A 15866-nucleotide genomic window follows, 5' to 3' on the forward strand; every position below is an offset into this window, starting at 1 on the left:
CCTCCACCACCACTCCTGGCAGCCCATTCCAGGCACCCACCACTCTCTGTGCAAAAGAAAAACTTGTCCCGCACATCTCCTTTGAACTTACCCCCTCTCACCTTAAGTGCATGTCCTCTAGTATTAGATTCAACCCTGGAAAAAAGATACCAGCTGTCTACCCTATCTATGCCTCTCATAACTCCTGTCGGGTCTCTCTTCAGCCTCCGCCGCTCCAGAGAAAACAACTCAAGTTTGCCCAACCTCTCGTCATTAGCACACACCCTCAGTTTAATGTGCATGCATCATCTGGTAATCTGAAATGTATCATTTTGTTGTTTGTTCACATTTGCTGATCAAACTGTTGGGTAATGAAGTTTTTTTTAAAAAAACACCATTTTCTTCAGTGTGACTAGTGGAACAGACAGGACGGTGAACCCAATCAATTTGTCATCAAATCAGTTTCTGAGAGGAATGTCTGAGAAAAGACTTGAATTTCTACAATGGTTTTCGGAACCTCAAAATATTCTCATGCAGTTTACGGTTTTGTTTTTGAAGTTTGATCATTGATTTTTTGAAGTTGATTAAGGGATAGATATTGGCCCAAGACATTGTGGAGACCTTTGCTGATTATCTTGACAGGCATCATGACCTTGGTTTATTGCCTCAACTGAAAGGCAGCACACATGTCAGTGCAGCACCACTCAATACTGTGTTGAAGAGTCAGTTGAATCGTGCAGTTTTAATTGAACCCACTGTCTGAGAGACGAGCTTGCTACCCGTTGAAACAAGGTTGATGCAGTGATACATTCATTGACTTGACCCGCATCAGTCATTGCTCGCTCATTGTGTACCATGTGTTGTGAAACAGATTCAAGGTCTCAGAGGCAAGGACTCTGAACACAGTCTTGGTGATAAATGATTTATTTATGAAAGACAAGCCCGGGGAAAGGGTAATACACACACGCGTACAGTTTATAGCGAGCATGGGAAAATCGCAATGGGGTAGAATACACACACACAATGAACTGGGTACAGACAATCAAGGAAAAACAACATGACACCCGCCACTCCTTGACTCAGTGCAGGCACTGCTCTATGCTACCGGGGATACTAACTAGAATGCTCCCGACCCTATTAACAGTGCACACCTCACCAACGATCTCTCCAGCACCGTTCCATGGTTCCCCGGCCTGGGATGAAGCAGGGTGATCCCTTGGGGCAGTCAAAAGAGCAAGAGCCAAGCACGTGTGGCACTCTTTATAATGCTGGAGGGCTGGTGGTTGGGGGGGTCCAGCCCAGGTAATTTAAAAAGGCCAATGGCCAGGGGTGGGGTGGGGCCAGGCCAAACCATACCATACCATACCATGCTTGGCAGTGGTGTGTCTTCTGACCAGGTAGGGGCAGTGCTGTCGTGACAGCCACGACCCTCCACAATACACCATGGCAGCGTGGATGTTACCAGACATTGTACAGAGGACCAGTCTGTTGATCCAAAGGAAATGAGTTCAAATCCTACTACGGATTTTAAATTATTAGTTTATTAATTTGAATAAAAATAGTATTTGTCATGGTATGATGAAATGGTGATGCAAACTGGAAAAGTAAAGATACCAGGACTGTTGTAAACCACCTGGTTTCCAACATCTTTTAGGGAGGGAAATCTTTTTTAATCAACTTTCATTCACGTGAAGCCTTTAATGAACCAGTGGACTAATCTAATCAAAAGTAGAGAAGTTGAGGGAGACAAATTGAGTGTCACTTGAAATGCTCGGGACAATAGAGGAAGTAAAGGAGGGAATTGAAGTGGGTGCATAAAATGAGCTGCTGGAGGAACTCGGTGGGTAATTTTGTTCCAGATTCCAGCATCTGTAGTCTCTGTGTCTCCAATGTAAGCAAGTTGTTGGGCACAAGGATACTGTGGAGCGAGGAATGGACAGGGCCATGGAGGTCGTTGAACTCTAGATGTTTTGAGAAATTTGTAGATGCCTCATTTTAGTGGCACAGTGCATAGAGCTGCTGCCTCACAGCACCAGAGAACCAGGTTCATTTGTGACCTCGGATGCTGTCTCTGGAGTTTGCACATTCTGTCTGAAACTGCATAGGTTTCCTCCAGGTGCTCCAGTTTCCTCCCACACCCCACAGATGTGCAGCTTGGTAGGTTAAGTTGGTCATTGTAAATTACCCCTAATGTGTGGAGACACAAGAGAACAGTCGATATTTAAGGCCGAGACCCTTCATCAGTCCAAAACATCGACTGTTCGTTTCCCTCCGTGGATGCTGCCTGACCTGCTGAGTTCCTCCAGCATTTTGTGTGTTTTGGTGTGATGGATGCTCGGTCATTGTTGCAGACTCGATTAGCTGTAGGGCCTGTTCCCATGTGGTCTTCCACTGAGAGATGTTTAAATCATGGGCTCGATTGAGCTGTGCTTTGATAGTTTTTGAAATCTTATAACTAATATAAGAAGAGGTTGGACAAATTTGGATTGTTTTGTCTGGAACATTGGAGGCTGAGGGGAGACCTGATAGAACTGATGAGAGACATAGATAAGGCAGATAGTGTTTTTCCCAGGGTGGAAATGTCAAATACTGGAGGACATGGGTTTGCGGTGAGAGGGGGAAAGTTCAAAGGAGATGTGCAGGGCAAGTTTTTTTACACAGAGAGTGGTGGGTGCCTGTAAATCGCTGCCAGGGGTGGTGGTGGTGGAAGCAGATACGAAAGTGGCGTTAACGAGGCTCTTAGATAGGCGCATGAGCATTGAGGGATATGGATCATGTGCAGGCAAATGGGTGTAGTTTAATTTGGCATCATGGTCGGCACAGACATGGTGGGTTGAAGGGCCTGTTCCTGTGCTGTACTGTTGTGTGTTCTAATACATGTGATGTGAGCAGTGTGACTGTAGCCATGCAAGTCCAGAGGTTTCTCTCTGGTAACACTGACGCAGCTGCACTGGTGACTGATGGAACTTGTTCTGTGGCTCACCTGTTCCGTCAGGAGTCAGCTTTTCCTCCACTCAGCTCTGCACATTTCTGGAGTGGGGGGTTATCGGCGGCTACCCTGTGTACAAGCCATCAAGGCAGGTGGGATGTAGAGAGGGACCTTGCAAACACCACATTTTGCAATATTGGGATTAGTGGTGTTTGTACTGATGGTGCTGAACAGAGTGAAATGCAAAAAAATGCTGCAGGTTCTGATAACCTCTGTGGTAAGAGAAGGAGGGTTAAACATTTTGGGTTAGAGTGCAGGATTGTTGACTTGATGCATTGACCTTGTAGCTCCGTCTGAAGTTATTTGAGGTTTTTTTCCCCTGAGTTATCACCATCATTAAATGGTACCAAGGGGCACAGGGAGAGAGGCGGTCTGTGGTATTGAATAGAAACCATTTTGTCCGGATGCATCATGACTTGGTACAGCAACTGCTCTGCCTGGGACCGCAAGAAACTGCAGAGAGTTGCGGACACAGCCCAACACATCACAGAAACCAGCCTCCCCTCCGTGGACTCTGTCTACACTTCTTGCTGCCTCAGTAAAGCAACCAACATAATCAGAATCCACCACCCCGGACGTTCTCTCTTCTCCCCCCTCCCATCAGGCAGAAGATACAAAAGCCTGAAAGCACGTACCACCAGGCTCAAGGACAGCATCTATCCCGCTGTTTTAAGACTATTGAATAGTCCACTAGTACGATAAGATGGACTCTTGACCTCACAATCTACCTTGTTGTGACCTTGCACCTTATTGTCTGCCTGCACTGCACTTTCTCTGTAACTGTTACACTTTATTCTGCATTCTGTTATTGCTTTACCTTGTACTACCTCAAGTCACTGATGTAATGAAATGGTCTGTATAGATGGCATGCAAAACAAAGTTTTTCACTGTTACTTGATACATGTGACAATAATAAACCAATTTATTGAAGATTGGCCATAATTGTTTTGAATGGCAGAGCAGGCTCCATGGGCCGAATGGCCTGCTTCCATGTGTAATCAGCATACCTCTTCGGTCAAACTGAGTTGCATTTCTCCTTCGTCTTAGTGTCAGTACTTTGGCTGATTGCACTATTGGGCAAAGCTATTGAATAATTTCCCGTTAAAGTGCACGCAAGTCGTTTTCTTTGTGTTTTGCAAGACGTCACTGGCCTTTGCCATTGAGACATTCTACTGCCTGTCAATCAATGTGCAGCAATGTAACCTCAAGCAGGGGCTCTCTGTACCGGTTTGTACTTCAGATGTACAAACACAAGGGGTTTGGAGTTGGCCACCCAGTCCCTCGGGCCTTCTGTCATTCGATAAGATGTGGATGATCTAATTGTAACCTCAACTCTGATTTGCCTCTTGCTTATCTACCTCTTCCTTAAAAACATTCAACGAGTGCTTCCACAGCCCTTTGAGAAAGAGAGATCCAAAGGCTCTCAACCCTCTTGGAGGGAAAAAAAAATTTATCAGTTTTAAGTGGGTGATCTGTTATCTTTAAACAACGACCCTTGGTTCTGCATTCTCCCCCAAGAGGAAATATATCTTCCTATCTGCCCTCTCAAAGCTCATCAGGATCTTGTATGTTTGAGCAGCCCACAAAAAGAGCTAGAGGAACTCAGCGGGTCAGGCAGTATGTGTGGAGGGAAATGGACAGTGACGTTTCGGGTCGAGACCCTTCATCTGGGTCTCATTTCCCTCCACAGACGCTGCCTGACCACCACGAGTGTGAAGTGATGCATATTGAGAAGTTAAATCAGAGCAGGACTTACACGGTGAATGAGGAGCATTATAGAACAGAGAGACCTAGGAGTACAAGTGCATAGTTCACTGAATGTGGTGACATAGATGGCCAAGGCAGTGAAGAAGGCATATGATGCAATTGCCTTCATTGGACGGGCATTGAGTACAAGAGTTGGGACATTGTGTTACAGCTGTGTAGGATGTTGGTGATACTGAACCTGGAATATTGTGTGCAGTTTTGGTTGCCGTATTATAGGCAGGATGTGATTAAGTTAGAGAGGGTGCAGAAAGGGTTCACAAGGATGTTGCTGGGACTGGAGGGCTTGAGTTATAAGGTAGGTCTGATTAGGCTGGAGCTGTTTTCCTTGGAACGAAGGAGGCTGAGGGATGGATTCTTGACCTCATAATTTGCCTCATTCTGATCTTGCACCTTATTGTCTGCCCGCACTGCACTTTCTCTGTTGCTGTGACACTTTTTTCTGAATCCTGTGTTGTCTTACCCTGTACTACCTCAATGCACTGTGTAATAAATTGATCTGTATGAACAGTGTGCAAGACAAGTTTCTCACTGTACCTCAGTACAAGTGACAATAATAAACCAATTGCAATTCTTTATGGAGGTTTATAAAAATCATGAGGGGCATGGATAAGGTGGATGGTCACAGCTTTTTCCCCAGGGTAGGGGAGTCTAAAACTAGAGGGCATAAGTTTAAGGTGAGAGGGGAAAGATTTAAAGGGGACCTAAGGGACATGTTTTTCACACAGAGGGTGGTGGGGATATGGAACGAGCTGCCAGAGGAAGTGGTTGAGGCAGGTACATTAACAACATTTAAAAGGCACTTGGATGGGTACATGGATTGGAAAGGTTTAGAGGGATATGGGCCAAACACGGGCAAATGGGACTAGTTCAGGAAGGTGCTGTGGTTGGCATGGAGCGAAGGACATGTTTCCATGGTGTATAACCCTGACCCCAGAACACAGTCATAATGTTTAATCTTCATCTAACATCACAAAAACAGATGATGATCTCGTCACCTCGTTGTTTGTCTGAGCTTACTGTGCTCAAGGGTCCTGCCACATATCCTATCTTGCAACAGTATCAGACACAGTACCTCATTAGTTGTAAAGTGCTGTGAGAAATCCAGAGATTGTAAAAGAGATTACGGAAAGGCCTTCCCTTTCTAGCACCCTGCATAGAGGGAATATTTCAGTCATTAGCTTTGTGAATCTAATGACCTGTTTTATCTGCAAAGCCTTTGTAGCCTCACACCCACAAGGTGCTCTGTCTGTTCTGTGTGACATGTCAAGCTCATGAGAGCAAGCTAACATTTCACAAACATTTTGTGCACATGCAACTGTTTAGTCGTAAATGTGTGAGTGTGATTGTGAGAGAGAGCGAGAGCGAGAGAGCAAGTGGGAAAGGCACAGCAGTGAGCTTTAACATCTAGGAAGATACCTGAAGGACCCCTCCTTCAACATTGCAGCGCTCCCTCACTGCAGTGTTAGCTGGAAGTTTGTGCTCAAGGAAGCTGTGGGAGGAAATTAAGGACTGGAAATACAACTGTCAATAAAAGCTAATGGAGTGCAAAGGTACAGAGGTTTGGTCAGACCTGACCTGAGTAACTGTGTTCAGTTTGGTCAAAAGGCAGGTTTTGGGGAGTTGATTAAAGGTGGGTAGATGGAGAGTTTTAGAGAGGGAATTCTCAGCAGCACAGCTGCCAATGGTGGAACAGTTAAAGTTGGGATGAGTAGGAACACAGAGATCTGGAAGGGTAGTGTGTTTGGTAAATTGGTTTATTATTGTCACATGTACCGAGGTACAGTGAAAAACTTTGTTTTGCATGCCATCCATACAGATCATTTCATCACATCAGTGCATTGAGGTAGTACAAGGGAAAAGCAATAACAGAATGCAGAGTAAAGTGTTACAGTTATAGAGAAAGTGCAGTGCAGGCAGACAATAAGGTGCAAGGCCATAACGAGGTAGATTGTGAGGTCAAGAGTCCATCTTTTCGTACTAGGGAACCATTCAATAGTCTTATAACAGTGGGATAGAAGCTGTCCTTGAGCCTGGTGGTACGTGCTTTCAGGCATATTTATCTTCAGCCCAATGGGAGGGGCAAGAAGAGAGAATGTCCGGGGTGGGAGGGGTCTTTGATTACGCTGGCTGCTTTGCCGAGGCAGTGAGAAGTGTAGTAAGAATCCAGGGAGGGGAGGCTGGTTTCCGTGATGTGCTGAGCTGTGTCCACTGCTCTCTGCAGTTTTTTGCAGTCACGGGCAGAGCAGTTGCCGTACCAAGCTGTGATACATCTGGATAGGATGGTTTCTGTCGTGCATCTATAAAAATTGGTGAGGGTCAACAGGGACATGCCAAATTTCTTTAGCTGCCTGAGGAAGTGGAGGTGCTGGTGAGCTCTCTTGGCCATGGCAGGGATTACAGAGAGGGGGGCAGTGGAATAATGACCGTAAAGCTCAGGAGATCACGTCGTCATTGTGTAACCTTTCTCATTTCTGCAGCTGAGCCTGTCCAGGTGTTCCAACCTTGCTGTGGTTTTATGCTGAAGAATCTTGCTAGCCAGAGGCTGGATTGAGGCCGTCCTCAAGCTCTTCACAGGTACAGAACAAACTGATTTGCACGCCAGAGGGCCTTTTGAATCCTTGTGGTGTTCACAGACTCTTTTCTCAGCTGCTCAGGAGATGTGTTGTCATTTGGGCACAATATTTAACAGTGAGAGCAGAATTTTACCATAGAACCATAGAACAATACAGCACAATACAGGCCCTTCGGCCCACCATGTTGTGCCGACCTTCAAACCACACATAAGACTATCTAACCCCTTCCTCCCACATATCCCTCTATCTTAAATTCCTCCATATGCTTACCTAACAATCTCTTGAACTTGACCAATGTATCAGCCTCCACCACCACCCCAGGCAGCGCATTCCATGCACCAACCACTCTCTGGGTGAAAAACCTCCCTCTGACATCTCCCTTGAACTTCCCACCCATTACCTTAAAGCCATGTCCTCTTGTTTTGAGCATTGGTGCCCTGGGAAAGAGGCATTGGCTGTCCACTCTATCTATTCCTCTTAATATCTTGTACACCTCTATCATTGTCTCCCCTCATCCTCCTCCTCTCCAATGAGTAAAGCCCTAGCTCCTTTAGTCTCTCCTCATAATCCATACTCTCTAATCCAGGCAGCATCCTGGTAAATCTCCTCTGCACCCTTTCCAATGCCTGCACATCCTTCCTATAATGAGGCAACCAGAACTGGACACAGTACTCTAAGTGTGGACTAACCAGAGTTTTGTAAAGCTACATCATTACTTTGCGGCTGTTAAACTCGATCCCATGACTTATAAAGCGAACATCCCATAAACTTTCTTAACTACCCTATCTACCTGTGAGGCGACTTTCAGTGATCTGTGGATATGAACCCCCAGATCCCTCTGCTCCTCTACACTGCCCAGAATCCTGCCATTTACCTTGTACTCTGCCTTGGAGTTTGTCCTTCCAAAGTGTACTACCTCACACTTCTCTGGATTGAACTCCATCTGCCACTTGTCAGCCCAGCTCTACATCCTATCAATATCCCTCTGTAAGCTTCGACATCCCTACACACTATCCACAACACCACCGATCTTTGTGTCATCTGCAAACTTGCTAACCTACCCTTCCACCCCCTCATCTAAGTCATTAATAAATATCACAAAAAGTAGAGGTCCCAGAACCGATCCCTGTGGGACACCACTAGTCACAGCCCTCCAATCCGAATGCACTCCCTCCACCACAACCCTCTGCTTTCTACAGGCAAGCCAATTCTGAATCCACACGGCCAAGCCTCCCTGGATCCCTTGGTTACCATGCGGAACCTTAACAAACGCCTTACTAAAATCCATGTAGACCACATCTACTGCACTACCCTCATCAATCTTCCTGGTCACTATCAGGCTAGTGAGGCAAGATCTTCCCTTCACGAAGCCATGCTGGCTGTCTCTAATCAGTCCATGATTCTCTAAATGCTCATAGATCCTATCTCTTAGAATCCTTTCTAACAGCTTACCCACCACTGACGTAAGGCTCACTGGTCTGTAATTCCCTGGACTATCCCTACTACCTTTTTTGAATAAGGGGACAACATTCGCCACCCTCCAATCTTCCGGTACCATCTCCGTGGCCAATGAGGACTCAAAGATCCTAACCAGCAGTTCAGCAATCTCCTCCCTTGCCTCACGAAGCAGCCTGGGGAATATTCCTTTAGGACTATCTGTCCTAATATTTTCTAACAACTCCAACATGTCTTCTCTCTTGATATCTACATACTCTAGAACATTACCCTTACCAACACTGTACTCAGCATCATCACGACCCCTCTCCTTGGTGAATACTGAAGAGAAGTATTCATTGAGAACCTCACCCACTTCCACAGCTTCCAGGCACATCCTCCCACCTTTGTCTTTATCAGACCCACCTTTGCTCTAGCCGTCCTTCTGCTCTTCACGTACGAGAAAAGAGCCTTGGGATTCTCCTTAACCCTACTCGCCAAAGCCTTTTCATGTCCCCTTCTCGGTCTCCTCAGCCCTTTCTTGTTCCTTCCTTGCTACTCTGTATTCCTCACGAGCCCTGTCTGATCCTTGCTGCTTACACCTTATGTATGCTGCCGCCTTCTTCCTAACTGGTTGTTCCACCTCTCTCGTCACCCACGGTTCCTTCACCCTGCCATTCCTTCTCTGCCTCACTGGGACAAATTTATCCCTAACATCCTGCAAAAGATCCCTGAACATCGACCACATCTCCGTAGTACATGAGGAGGCACTATTACATTATACAGCATGAGAAAGGCCGTTTGGTAAATTGGTTTATTACTGGCACATGTACCAAGGCACAGTGGAAAACTTTGTTTTGCACCCTTGTGTGTGTGTTCTTATCTGCACATCGTGTGTGTGACAAAAGGCTTTGGGTGCAACACCCAGTTCTGTAGAGATCCCACCTGCTCTTTAATATCTTGTTCTAGGACCTGTAGCTTTTGCAGTTTAGATTTCAGACACAGATGTACATTTGTTTATTTTGTTCTTTTGCCCAGTCAGTCACCCGATGAGATGGAGATGCAGTTTGGTGCCAAATTGAACTGCAGAAAGAGGAGGAAGGACGGGACAGGTTCCAATGGCACCACCAATGATGACCCCACCATCCCAGTGAAGATCTCACGATTGGTGAGTGTGGGGAGGTGATCATGTTACTTGTTATCGAGTGGGATATTCGCTGGGCAGCTGTTAAAGTCCAGAGACTGTAGCTCCATTTATTCATCTCCAACCCAGGAACAAGTCACTTGGCACAACTGCTCCTTGCTGGTGGCCCTACTCCATATGAGTCTCTTCTCACCCCTCTTGATCTCTCTCCATCTTCTATTCCTTGCCTCCTCATTACTAGGTTACCCCCCCCTAATCCCACCTCCGTTTCACCACTAACTTATCTGATGGGAGTGGGGTTCCATTCTCAGCACTCCCCTGACATCTTTTTGGCTTATTAGTGACTATTTTATACATTATATTTTGAACTTGCCCACATCTTCTTTGCATCTGACCTGTCAAGCTCATCATAATCATTTGGAGGTCTATTAGATCCCTTCTCTTCTACAGAAAATAGCTCCACTCTATTCAAGCTTTCCTTAACCCCCTAGTGGGAATATCCTAGAACAAGCACAGTTTCAGAGTAAAAGTTTACCCACTTAAGATGGGAATGAGGAGGAATTTCTCCTGTCAATGGAATTGTCTACCCCAGAGACCAGTAAAAGCAGAGTCATTAAATACATTCAAGACTGAGATTGAGGCATTTGGATCACAAGGGAGTCAAGAGGTAGGGGAAGAGTTGAGCATAAGAATGGATTGGTCATGACCTTACTGAATGATGGAGCAAGCTCTAGCGTTGAATTGATCTACTTATGTTGGTCTACCGTCTGCTCAGGAAGTCATGTTGCAGTTGTCCAAAACCTTGGTTCAGCCACATTTGGAGTATTGAGTGCAGTTCTGGTTGCTCCATTACAGGAAGGATGTGGAGACTTTGGAGAGGGTGCAGAAGAGGTTCACCAGGATGTTGCCTGGATTAGAGAGTATTAGCTATAGGGAGAGGTTGGACAAACTTGGATTATTTTCTCTGAGGTATCAGAGACTGAGGAGCAACCTGATAGAAGTTTATAAAATGATTAGAGGCACAGATGGGGTAGACAGACAGAGTCTTTTTCCCAGGGTGGAAATGTCAAATCCTAAAGAGCATAGGTTTAAGCTGAGAGGGGAAACTTTAAAGGAGATTTGTGAAACAAGTTTTTTTTTACAAAGAGAGTTGTAAGTGCTTGAAACTTGCTGGTAGGGGAAGTGGTCGAAGCAGATATGAAAGCAACATTTAACGGGCATTTAGACAGACACATGAACAGGCAGGAAACAGAGGGATATGGACCATGTGCAGGCAGATGGGATTAATTTAGATTGGTGAGCACAGACACCAAAGGGCCTGTTCCTGCTGTACATTCACGTTCTATGTTCTTGGATCAAGTTTTTTCTCACTTTAACAGCAGCTCCCAGTTTGGCAAATACTAATTTTGAAATTGCACTTGTGATTCCCAAGTTGAAGTGATTAGTGTAAGTGGTGAATTTACAGGATCTCTGCCCAGTCCCCAGGGATTATTGCTCCCTGCTTCTCAGCATTGTGATTCGTTGCAGCTACAAACACTGCGCAGCATAAGGGAGGGAGAGAGTTATGTAGACACGGTGCATCAGGTGACAGTCACCCCCCCTTAGGGTAGGTACATCTGAGGTTCAGGAGGCAGATAGAATGGTGACTGTCAGGGGAGGGAAGAGGAAGAAGGAGTCAGGCAGGCAGATAGGACAGAGAACGCCGGAGGCTGTTCCCCTCAGTAACAAGTGTTCTGCCTTGGAAGCTGTTGAGGGGGATGACCTGCAGGGGCCTAGCTGCAGTTACCAGGTCTCTGGCACTGGGACTGGTACTGCTGCTCAGAAGGGAAGGATGGGAAAGAGACATGCGGTAATGATAGGGGACTCGATAGTCAGGGAAACAGACAGGAGGTTCTGTGGCAGTGAGCATGAATCCTGGATGGTATGTTGCCTCCCAGGTGCCAGGGTCCGGGATGTCACTGATCGGGTCCACAGAATTCTTGAGCGGGAGGGAGAGCAGCCAGAAGTTGTGGTCCTTATTGGCACCAATGACATAGGTAGGAAGGGGGATGAGGTCCTGAAGTGTGAGTTCAGGGAGCTAGGCAGAAAATTGAGGAACAGGACCTCAAGGGTAGCAATCTCGGGATTGCTGCCAGTGCCACGTGATAGTGAAGGTAGGAATAGGAGGAGGTGGCAGATAAATGCATGGCTGAGAAGCTGGTGCAGGAGGGAGGGTTTTAGATTTCTGGATCATTGGGATCTCTTCTCGGGAAGGTGGGACCTGTACAGAGAGGACGGGTTACACCCGAACCAGAAGGGGGCCAATATCCTTGCGGCGAGATTTGCTAGGGTGGTTCGGGAGGGTTCAAACTAGTTTGTGAGGGGGATGGGAACCGGAGGAGTAGGTCAGAGGAAGAAGGGAATGGGAAAAAGTTAGATCAAACAGGTAGAGAGGCTTTGGGGAAGGAGAAGCAGAATACAGGCTGTAAAAGTAGTAAGGTAGATGGACTGAAGTGTGTTTACTTAAATGCAAGAAGTGTCAGGAATAAGGGGATGAACTGAGGGCTTGGATAAGTATGGGGGACTATGATATCGTGGCTATTACTGAGACGTGGCTGACGTCAGGAGAGGAGTGGATATTGAATATTCCTGGTTTTCGGTGTTTTAAGAGGGATGGGGAAGGGGGGAGAAGAGGAGGAGGGGTGGCGATACTGGTCAGGGACACTGTTACAGCTGTGGAAAGGATGGATGTTGTAGAAGGATCATCTCTAGAGTCCGTATGGGTGGAATTAAGGAAGAAGAAAGGAGCAGTTACTCTACTAGGAGTATCTATCGGCCCCCCGGTAGCAGTAGAGATATAGAGGAGCAGATTGGCAGGCAGTGTTTGGAGAGAAGCAGAAATAACAGGGTTGTTATAATGGGAGACTTCAACTTCCCAAATATAGACTGGAACCTGCTTAGTGCCAAAGGTTTGGATGGGACGGAATTTGTTAAGTGTGTCCAGGAGGGATTCCTGACGCAGTATGTCGACAGGCCGACTAGAGGGAATGCCATGTTAGATCTAGTTTTAGGAAATGAACCGGGACAGGTGAAGGATCTATTGGTGGGTGAGCATTTGGGGGACAGTGACCATTGCTCCATAACCTTTAAAATTGTCATGGACAGGGACAGGTGCAGAGAGGACAAGAGGTTTTTCAATTGGGGAAGGGCTAACTATGAGGCTATAAGGAGAGAACTTGGGAGTGTAAATTGGGATGTCCTTTTTGAAGGAAAATGTACCATGGGGTTGTGGTCGATATTCAGGGATCTTATGCAGGATGTTAGGGATAAATATGTCCCGGTGAGGCAGAGAAGGAATGGCAGGGTGAAGGAACCGTGGGTGACGAGAGAGGTGGAACGACTTGTTAGGGAGAAGAAGGTAGCATACGTGAGGTATAAGCAGCAAGGTTCAGACAGGGCCCGTGAGGAATATAGGGTAGCGAGGAAGGAACTTAAGAAAGGGCTGAGGAGAGCTAGAAGGGGACATGAAAAGGCTTTGGCTAGTAGGGTTAAGGAAAATCCCAAGGCCTTTTTCAAGTACGTGAAGGGTAGGAGGATGGCTAGGGTGAAGGTAGGTCCGATTAAGGACAAAGGTGGGAGAATTTGCCTGGAGGCGGCGGAAGTGGGAGAAGTTCTGAATGAGTACTTCTCTTCGGTATTCACCAGGGAGAGGGATCTTGATGATGCGGAAGGGAGTGCTGGTAGGGGTAATGTTCTCGAGGTTGTTGATATCAAGAGAGAGGATGTGTTGAAGTTGTTAAATAATATTAAGACAGATAAATCTCCGGGGCCAGACGGGATTTTCCCCAGGCTGCTTCGAGAGGCTAGGGAGGAGATTGCTGAACCGCTGGTAAGGATCTTTGAGTCCTCGTTGTCTACGGGGGTGGTGCCGGAGGATTGGAGGGTTGCGAATGTTGTCCCCTTGTTCAAAAAAGGTAATAGGGATAGGCCAGGGAATTATAGACCGGTGAGTCTCACGTCTGTGGTGGGTAAGCTGTTAGAAAGGATTCTAAGGGATAGGATTTATGAACACCTTGAGAATCATGGACTGATTAGGGACAGCCAGCATGGCTTTGTGAAGGGAAGATCTTGCCTCACAAGCCTGATAGAGTTCTTTGAGGAGGTGACCAGGAAGATTGATGAGGGCAGTGCGGTGGATGTGGTTTACATGGATTTTAGAAAGGCATTTGATAAGGTTCCTCATGGTAGGCTTCTTCAGAAGGTCAGAGGCCAAGGGATCCAAGGAAGCTTGGCTGTGTGGATTAGGAATTGGCTTGCATGGAGAAAGCAGAGGGTTGTGGTGGAAGGAGTGCCCTCGGATTGGAAGGCAGTGACTAGTGGTGTCCCGCAGGGATCGGTCCTGGGACCTCTTACTTTTTGTGATATTTATAGATGACTTAGATGAGGGGGTGGAGGGCTGGGTTAGTAAGTTTGCAGACGACACTAAGATAGGCGGTGTTGTGGATAGTGTGGAGGGCTGTCGGAGCTTACAGAGGGATATTGATAGGATGCAGAGCTGGGCTGACAAGTGGCAGATGGAGTTCAATCCAGAGAAGTGTGAGGTGGTACACTTTGGAAGGACAAACTCCAGGGCAGAGTACTGGTAAATGGCAAGGTACTTGGCAGTGTGGAGGAGCAGAGGGATCTGGGGGTTCATATTCACAGTTCATTGAAAGTTGCCTCACAGGTGGAAAGAGCAGTTAAGAAGGCCAATGGGATGTTGGCTTTCATAAGTCGCGGGATTGAGTTTAAGAGCCGCGAGGTGATGATGCAGCTTTACAAAACTCTAGTTAGGCCACACTTAGAGTACTGTGTTCAGTTCTGGTCGCCTCATTATAGGAAGGTTGTGGAGGCATTGGAGAGGGTGCAGAGGAGATTTACCAGGATGCTGCCTGGATTGGAGAGTATTGAATATGAGGAGAGGCTTAAGGTGCTAGGGCTTTATTCACTGGAAAGGAGGAGGATGAGAGGAGACATGATAGAGGTATATAAAATATTGAGAGGAATAGATAGAGTAGACAGTCAGCGCCTCCTTCCCAGGGCACCAGTGCTCAAGACGAGAGGTCATGGCTTTAAGGTTATGGGTGGGAGGTTCAGGGGAGATGTCAGAGGGAGGTTTTTCACCCAGAGAGTGGTTGGTGCATGGAATGCACTGCCTGGGGTGGTGGTGGAGGCAGATACATTGAACAGGTTCAAGAGCTTGTTGGATAGGCATATGGAGGAACGTGAGATAGAGGGATATGCAGAAGGAAGGGGTTAGGTAGTGTGAGGGTGGTCTGATGGACGGCACAACATGGTGGGCCGAAGGGCCTGTTTTGTGCTGTATGGTTCTATGGTTGCCCTTAACTGCCCATCAAGTGGCCAAAGAAGAGCTTCTGTTCACACACTTCAGCTCCTGATCTCAAGCCTGCTGGCATCTGACCTCCCAGTTTGTCCACTGAGGCCGGGAGCTTATATTGTGGCATAGCTAACCCCTTGATGAAGAAATTCCAGGGGCATGCATCATGCATGTGGCAGCTTTAGCAGCAGTGCATTCATGCGTGCTACCGCTGGGGGCCCTGGTGGTGGAGTATCATTGTGCTCTGAACTACCAGTGTGGTGGTCATGGTAATTTTTAAAAATAGTCTCTTTGCATAGTCTGTTTTGTTTGCCAACCCCCAGCACTTTATAGCCAATGAGGTACCTGTTTTTGAGGCTGTTCAGGAAACATGACAATCAGTTTGTGAACCTCAAGCTTGTATAGATGGCAGTGACAAGAACATGAGAAATGGAGATAAGAGTGGAGTAGTCAGCCCTTCACACCCGCTACATTGCTCAATAAGGTAATGGCTGATCATTTACTTCAGCACCATTCTACTTTGCAACTCCATGTGCCTTGATTCTGTTCATATCCAAGTTTTTACCCTGTACTACCTCAATGCACTGTGTAATCAATTGATCTGTATGATCGGTATGCAAGACA

The 15866-nt window shown here is 46.7% G+C and overlaps 1 protein-coding gene across 4 annotated transcripts in view; it reads left to right on the forward strand.

The window, feature by feature from the left end:
- The window catches only part of pcyt1aa (phosphate cytidylyltransferase 1A, choline a), a 43725-nt gene that overhangs the window by 5099 nt on the left and 22760 nt on the right, over positions 1 to 15866 (forward strand). For 3 of the 4 annotated variants that reach the window (XR_007956545.1, XR_007956544.1, XM_052018794.1), the window contains exons 2-3: positions 7213 to 7309; positions 9781 to 9910. Coding sequence is in view for 1 of the 4 variants with exons in the window: in XM_052018794.1 (XP_051874754.1) it covers positions 9797 to 9910 (114 nt within the window). In the remaining 3 variants the exon portion in view is untranslated. The remainder of the gene's footprint in view (positions 1 to 7212; positions 7310 to 9780; positions 9911 to 15866) is intronic. The other variant, XR_007956546.1, reaches the window with a different exon arrangement.

Source organism: Pristis pectinata, chromosome 6, assembly GCF_009764475.1.
Source record: "Pristis pectinata isolate sPriPec2 chromosome 6, sPriPec2.1.pri, whole genome shotgun sequence".
In the NCBI taxonomy this organism is placed as follows: domain Eukaryota; kingdom Metazoa; phylum Chordata; class Chondrichthyes; order Rhinopristiformes; family Pristidae; genus Pristis; species Pristis pectinata.